Source organism: Camelus ferus, chromosome 2 (assembly GCF_009834535.1).
Source record: "Camelus ferus isolate YT-003-E chromosome 2, BCGSAC_Cfer_1.0, whole genome shotgun sequence".
Classification (NCBI taxonomy): Eukaryota; Metazoa; Chordata; class Mammalia; order Artiodactyla; family Camelidae; genus Camelus; species Camelus ferus.
In genome coordinates, this window is record NC_045697.1 from 80,435,039 (window position 1) to 80,442,056 (window position 7,018).

The 7,018-nt window shown below is 44.0% G+C and overlaps 1 protein-coding gene across 11 annotated transcripts in view; it reads right to left on the reverse strand.

Annotated features, from left to right (window-relative positions):
* The window catches only part of CAMK2D (calcium/calmodulin dependent protein kinase II delta), a 286,632-nt gene extending 282,027 nt beyond the window's left edge, over nt 1-4,605 (reverse strand). For 3 of the 11 annotated variants that reach the window (XM_032462239.1, XM_032462262.1, XM_032462228.1), the window contains exons 1-2: nt 3,110-4,603; nt 1,401-1,495 (exon numbers count right to left, since the gene is read on the reverse strand). In XM_032462239.1, coding sequence (XP_032318130.1) covers nt 1,401-1,495; nt 3,110-3,174 — 160 coding nt within the window. In that variant the 5' untranslated portion in view covers nt 3,175-4,603. Of the gene's footprint in view, nt 1-1,400; nt 1,496-3,109 lie in introns of all 11 variants that reach the window. The other 8 variants (XM_032462289.1, XM_032462256.1, XM_032462245.1 and 5 more) reach the window with 6 other exon arrangements.
* Between the last annotated feature and the right edge of the window lie 2,413 nt (nt 4,606-7,018).

Genomic DNA, 7,018 nt, shown 5'->3' on the forward strand with positions numbered 1-7,018 from the left:
AAAAGATACAGGATAGGTGTTTTAACACCTCCAAAAGAACTGGTATCCCCACTCTTGCCAAACGTTACCTTCCTGTGCGCTACTCTTACCTAGCACACAGGAAGAAATTATATAAGCACTGAAAGAATCTGACTACACATTTTCATCTTTCTTTTTTTTTAATGACATTTTAGTTTTTTTTTTTTTTTTTTAAAGTTTAGCAACTCCTCTTCAGTTAAAAACATTCCTGTGGAATAGAAAGAGGGGAAGTGAGACATAATTGAGCATAATGAGCTTCTCATTAGTTTATGTCATGAATTTGTAGTGCTGGTTACTTTAACACATAGATCTTCCTCAGAATCATTTTAAAATCAGATAAAGGAAATCACAACAAAATCCCATTTAAATGAATAAACTGAAATGTCAACCTAATCTTTAAGTACATGTTAGAAGAATTTGCAACAAATAAAAAAAATCATGGCAGAGCCCAAACAGAATGATACCAGGATACTAGGAAGCAACACTTTTTAGAAGACAAATTAAAGAAGGAAAAGTAACCCTAATGGAATTTCTTCTCTCATTACTTAAAATAAACCAGGTCACTGAAATGGGCTTACACTATGGCATTTCGTTCATTTTAATTTCAAACCATAAATTCCCATGGAAATACCTTAGACACGTGCTCACAATAATTGGAATGCCTAACCTTTAAGTGTAAGTACTTTTGCATGAGTTCAACAAAATAAAAAGAATGCAATGAGGCCCCTCCAAGTTTTTTGCTTATGTCAACAGCTATTTTATGAGTATGAATTATCTTTGCGGTTATAAAGCATGTGTAAAATACATTACATGAGTCTGTGAGAAGCCTTACAGCAGATGATCAAGTAAAGGTCTGAACTGCACACAGAAACATCACAAACAAGCCAAACTTCCTAGAATATAGCAACCATAAAATTTTCCTCCCAAAGCCATTACTGTTAAATATACCTTAATGAATTAAGTTCAAGTGTAACTACAATTGAAATATAGGATTCAACTGAGCTATGACCTATTTTTCCTCTCAAAAGCAAAAGGGAATAATGACAGTTGTGAGACTTAGATTCTTCCATTCCAGGGTTTTTCTGAAAGTTATTTCACACTACAGCTAAAGGCAAATGCACTTGGTGACACTTATTTGCTTTAAAATATAGTTATTTATGCTACTGCTCACAAGACAGATAGAATTTAGTAAATTAATAAATAGCAATTGTATTTGGTCATTTTTAAACTGTACAGGCCAAGAGGCATTCAAGAAGGAAATAATCTTAATATGTAATATGATACCTAAGTCTACAATTATAACTAAGAGAAATATTTAAATACAACAGAACAACCAACATGACAAATACAAAATTAATATAAATGTGTTTGAAAATACCCACCCCTAGCAGAAAGCTTTTTGGTGTTGATAATTTTGGCAGCATATTCTTGTCCAGTAGGGATTTTCATACATCTTCTCACCACAGAGAATGCCCCCCTGAAAACCAATAATTAGCAGGTCATCAATATAATCAGCTCTGATATTCTATTACAAAATTACAACATCTGAGTATTTTTATTGAATTTGGTGTATTGTCAAGCATCAGTGCACCACTGTAATATCCAAAAAATGAACAATTCTTCCTAGAAACTCAGACTTTCTTTAATGTTGAATAAAATTCGATTTTATTTAACTGGGAGCACCCATTATTAATCAACAAAATGAAAGGAACTGCCAATTACGACGGCTCTTGTTTGTACATGAAATCTGAAAACATTTTACAATTCACACTTAGACAGCACCAAATGCTGAGGGGGAAAAAAAACCTTCAAAGACCAGAGCTGAGGAGGAGCAGTAAAAATCTGCTGCCTATTTATTTTGGTGGGAAAAAAAATTAATGTGGCTCCAAGTAAGTAAATATGACCATTGTTTTCATTAAAATATAAACCTTAGGAACATGTGAGTGTGGTTTAACAAATCCTGCTATGGTGATTGCTCTGTGCCCTGTTTTGGGCTGGGGGAGGGGAGAGATTTGAATTAAGCTGCTCTCACGACATATTCTCCATGTTTTAACAGCAGACAACATAAATATATAAGGATATAATTTTCATTACATTTAAAATATACTTACATTTCCTTTAATTCAACTGTATAAAACAATAACATATATCTAAACGCACCCCTCTCAAGTAATGTTGGAAACTAGCGATAGCCGGATTGGGTTTGGGTTTGATGCTACATAAATCAACGCTCACAGCTGGGCCCCTAGGTCCCTTTACTCAGGTCTTCACTAGGTCTCCTGCCCCTTCCTTAACATCAAGTAATTCTGCCAGCCAGGTGTAGGAGGCCGTTTTATACAATGCTAGGCCACCCCAGGGAAGCTCTCTCCCGGTCTCGAGGGCTTTTCCGCTGCCTGTATAAGTAAATCCTCCCAGAGAACGCGAAGATGCACACGTAAATCCTAGGAAGGATGATGATGAGCGCGTAACCCAGTACAAAGAATAGCAGTGGATATGGGACAGGGGGTCGAGTTCCTTCGGGTGGCCCTTTTCCTGGACAGAACAACTACTGGATGAGAAATAGACTCTACGCCAAGTTGAACTTTCGGCATCAATAAATATGGCACCGTCTGTGGCAGTGAGTTCTCATTTGTACGTGGTTCATACGGCAGACAAGCCGGCGAACCAGAAGGCATCTCTATTTACAGAAAACATGATCTATGTTGCATTTTACATGGGTTCTTGTTTCCTCTCTCTCTCCACACACACACACACACACACACACACACACACACTTCTCAGGATGACAGCTACAACTGCAGGGATCGTAAATCCACTAAGTCTCTAGTGCAAGAGGGTGGGGGAGAGGGAGAAGGTGGGCTAAGGATTATCCGAATGGGCTACAGCTGGGATGAGGGGGTCTTTCCCCTTCTTCGTCCCCTCCCCTTAGCAAGACAGCACCTTTTTCAGAGCTGACACCCCAGGGACCCTCCTTCCTCTCCTCGCGTCTCCCAAACTCCCTAGCCCCACGCGGGAGGCCGGTGGGTCGGGGTTAACGCGACCCGCCCTCTGCTGGAAAGGGGACGTGCGGGTGCCCGGCAAAGGCGCTTACTTTCCGAGCTCCTCGAAAAGCTGATACTCGTCCGTGAACCTGGTGCAGGTTGCAGTCGAAGCCATCCTCGGTCCGGGCTGTCCCCCTGGCTGGGAGCGCGGCAGACAAGACGCGAACAGACGCGCGGCTTCCCCGGGACTAACCCCGCGGCGCTGTCACCCAGGGCCGCCGTCACTTTCCTCGTCCGAAAGTAGCTTGCCGGCGAGGGAGTGTGCGCAGGGGCGGGGCGGGAGGGGAGATGACCAGAAAGGGTGGCGTGGGGTCTCCTCCCTACGGTCCGCCGAGCCGCCGCCGCCGCCTCCTCCGGGCCTCGCTTCCTTCTTCTTTTCTGGACGCTCCACCCGCCCCCTTTCCAGCCCCTCCAATAGCAGGGGGCAAAGTACTTAAGAAGTGGGGCCGGGAAATAGAAAACAGCAGGGCAAGGGGCGAGAAGCGAGCGGTTGCGAAACGATCCGCACCGGAGCAGGAGGGGTAGGGGCGGAGGGAAGGGAGCCCGAGGGGGCGGAGGCCGCGGAGCCGGGAGCGGACAGCTCAAGCCCAGCTGCAGCTGTCAGCAGGCGCGGGGCGCGCCGGAGCGGGCCTCCCTCCCGCGGGCACCTCGGCGGCCTCGCGCTCCCCACGAGCCCGCGCGGCTTGGAGACTGCGCGGAGAAAGAAAGAGCGCTCGGCTCAGGCGAAGCCTCTTCTGCCGTCCCCAGGCCTCCGCCTCCTCCCCGGCGCCTCCTCCCGCCGCTCCCTCCGCCTGCCAGCACCCCTCCCTCGCAAAGCCCCCTCCCCGCTGGTCCTACACCTCCTTCTAGCGACTCCAACCCTGTCTCTTCGTGGATTTCTCTCTCCCACCCTCGGTCTCACACACGCGCACACCCGTCTAGAGAGAGACCAGGTGGGTGGAGGAGGTGGTGCGGGGAAGAAAACTGGAGAAGGTTTAGGTAAATGAGGCGAGACGTCAAAATTACACAGTTAAGCCCGCAATTAGGCTCCTGCCTAAATGTGGGGCTGATTTAGCGGGAAGATGCGGGGTAACCCGTGGACTGCTGGGCGCTGCCGCCGGGGTCACGGAAGCCCCCAGCCCGGTTCGGGGCGCCGGACACTAGGGACAGCCCCACACGGGCGCGGCAGCCCCTGTGCCTCCGTGGAAGGGCGAGGGGCACAGCCACTCAACTCTACGCGGCTCCGTGTTGACACAGCGGGAGCCGGATATGGGCAATGGCCTGCCTCCAGAGAAGGGTCTCAGCCTCCCAGTGACTGTCGGGCCCACCCCAGAAGCAGCGCCCCGCGCAGAGTTTCTCCCTCCCTCAGAGCCTCTTAAGCGAGGGGCGACGCCCGCCGCGCCACGTTTCACTTCTGATATGACTGCCACCTCACTCTCCGCCTCCCCCGCCGTTTTCTAGGTTGGGTTGCTCAGACTCTGGCAATTCCCAAAGGCCTTTACTTCGGCCATGAACGTTAACAGAATAAAAGCAAAAACTACCACTCAACCACACCTTCCCTTCTGAGTAACTCCCCTGTAACCTCAGTAAGTTCTGATAGTAAGGCGGTTTCTCGCGAGATTTCCTGCTCTGGTGGAGGGGGCGGGGCAGTGGGAAGGTTGAGTGTCGGTCACGCGACCTGGTAGAGGCTGACGTCATTTGCATCACATGAATAGGTCTAGTCCGTTACGCTTTGTAAAAGGAAAAAGAGAGGTCGTGTGTTATTTGCCTGCATGCTCTAAGATCTGGTCGGATAGTGGCACCTGAGTGTACTCCATAAATGGCTATCTGAAAAAGCACTTAACAGTTAAAGAAAGCGTCCTACTTATTAGCGTATCTGCCATTGTTTACAGTGAATACGAGAAAAAAGTTATGCATTACATTTAAAATACTTGAATTGCTGATTGCTAAAACAATACCTGGGCCTTCCTTCTAGTCCTGTGTCTTTATAATAAACTATGCAATTGCAAAATTTAGAGGCAGGCCCTAAACGAAAGCGTTGTGAATGCTCTTTGCCAAATTACTGCCTTTTGTTTTACAGCACAGGGACTCTAAAAACCTGGCAATTCTATTGCTAATTTGTTCACCGTTGGCATTACATCAGAGACTCAAAATTTCAGAGCAGGAAGATGAAAGATAACTAGGAGATACAGAGAATCTGAGATTTAAAGGAGTTATTGTTAGCTCCCAAGGGCTGGTATTAGTGAATTTGTCCGCGGTCGCCGTAATCCTAATTGCCTCATTTCCTGGTCTGGGGAAGGCTATTCTGCCAATAAGTGGGCTTTTACCAGAATTCTCAAAATATTCACGATTTTTGACACTTATTATAACAAAATTGGACTTTGTAGATATTTTACTTCCTAACCATAAAAAGCAAATATTGTGTAAAGTGTAGTGGTACAAGAAAACAGGATACCAAAAACTATGTAAAGAAACAAGCGAAGTATTAATAATCGGGCTAGAAAGTTAAAAAAATTTTTTTGATCTAGGCTAAAGATTTTTAATATATATCTTAAATATTTAACAATATGGTTCCAAGTTTTAATACAATGATTTAATATTCTCTGAATCTAAAAAGGAAACAGAAGTAAAATTAAAACAATAAATAAAGGTAATATGAAATTTTACAACTCTGGGGAAGAAAATTGTCTTAAATATTCAAGTAATGAGACCTTCATAATTACTGTATTTATCTCAGTTATTTAAACTACCTATAATTGTAAATGGTTATGATAATTGTGTGATAGAATAAAGGAAATGTAACTGAGTTTTAATGCTGATGTAAAAGACTATCAATGTGTACTTTTAAGCAATCATTGCTTAATCTGTATTTGTACTGTTCCTTGATCTGTATCTTGGACTAATTATTTCTCTTATTTAACAAATATAGACAGATATTTTCTGAAGCTTGGACCTCCTGAAGACATTCATCCTTCTAAAGTTATGCTGAAATTCCATTCGGTTTCTCATCTCTTGCCTCCTTCCTGATCTCCTGCTTTTGCCCTGGCCTCCCGTTATTCAAGTCTCAGAACAACCAACCAGAATGGATCCCCTTAAAAATCCCAGATAGAACAAACCATGCCTTTGCTCAAAACCTTCTGAAGGATTCAGCCCATCTCAGTTGGACTAAAACCAGGATCCCGAACATGGCTTGCAAGCCCCTAGGGGATCTGCCCTCTACCCTCAATTAGGCTTCTTACCTCAATTTGTGCCCGGGCTCACTCTACTCCAGCCATAGTGGCCTCTGCTGTTCCTGGAGCATGCTCTGATTAGGGCCTTTGCATGTGCTGTTCTCTGCTCTCCCAGAATGCTCATCTCTTGGTTACCCTCCTGTCTCATTTCTTCACCTCCTTCCAATATTTTCTCAAATATTAACTTACCAATGTGGCCTTCCCTGGCCACTCTATCATTACTGCACCTCTTTCAGACATGATTTCTAGTCCTAGTCCCATCTTTATTTTTCACCTTAACACCTATTGCTATCTAGTATATTACACATTTGTTTTCCTTAATTGTTTATATTCCCAACCAGGATATAAGCTCCCTCAAGGAATGAATTATTGTCTCTTACTCACTGTTCTGTTTCTAGCAACTAGAATATTGTCTGGCATATAACAGCTGCTCAATGAATTTTGTTGAATGGGCAATTATTTTGGGATGTAGATTCATCACGATTTTCATATTAAAGTTGGTAGTTGATAATTAACATACTGACAAGACTTCTTACTATAAAGGTGATCATTTTCAATTAAGATGGTCACAGTATCCCATGACTGAGTGTTTATGCACAGAGATGGATTTTAAAAATACACTAATAATTGGCATCAAGGGAAAAGGATCTATTAATAATTTTCTTGTCGTTGAAGTTCATAAAGGAGGAAGGAATTTCTGTTTTTCAGATATATTGGCCTTACTAAATTTTACATTGAAATGAAAGGCAG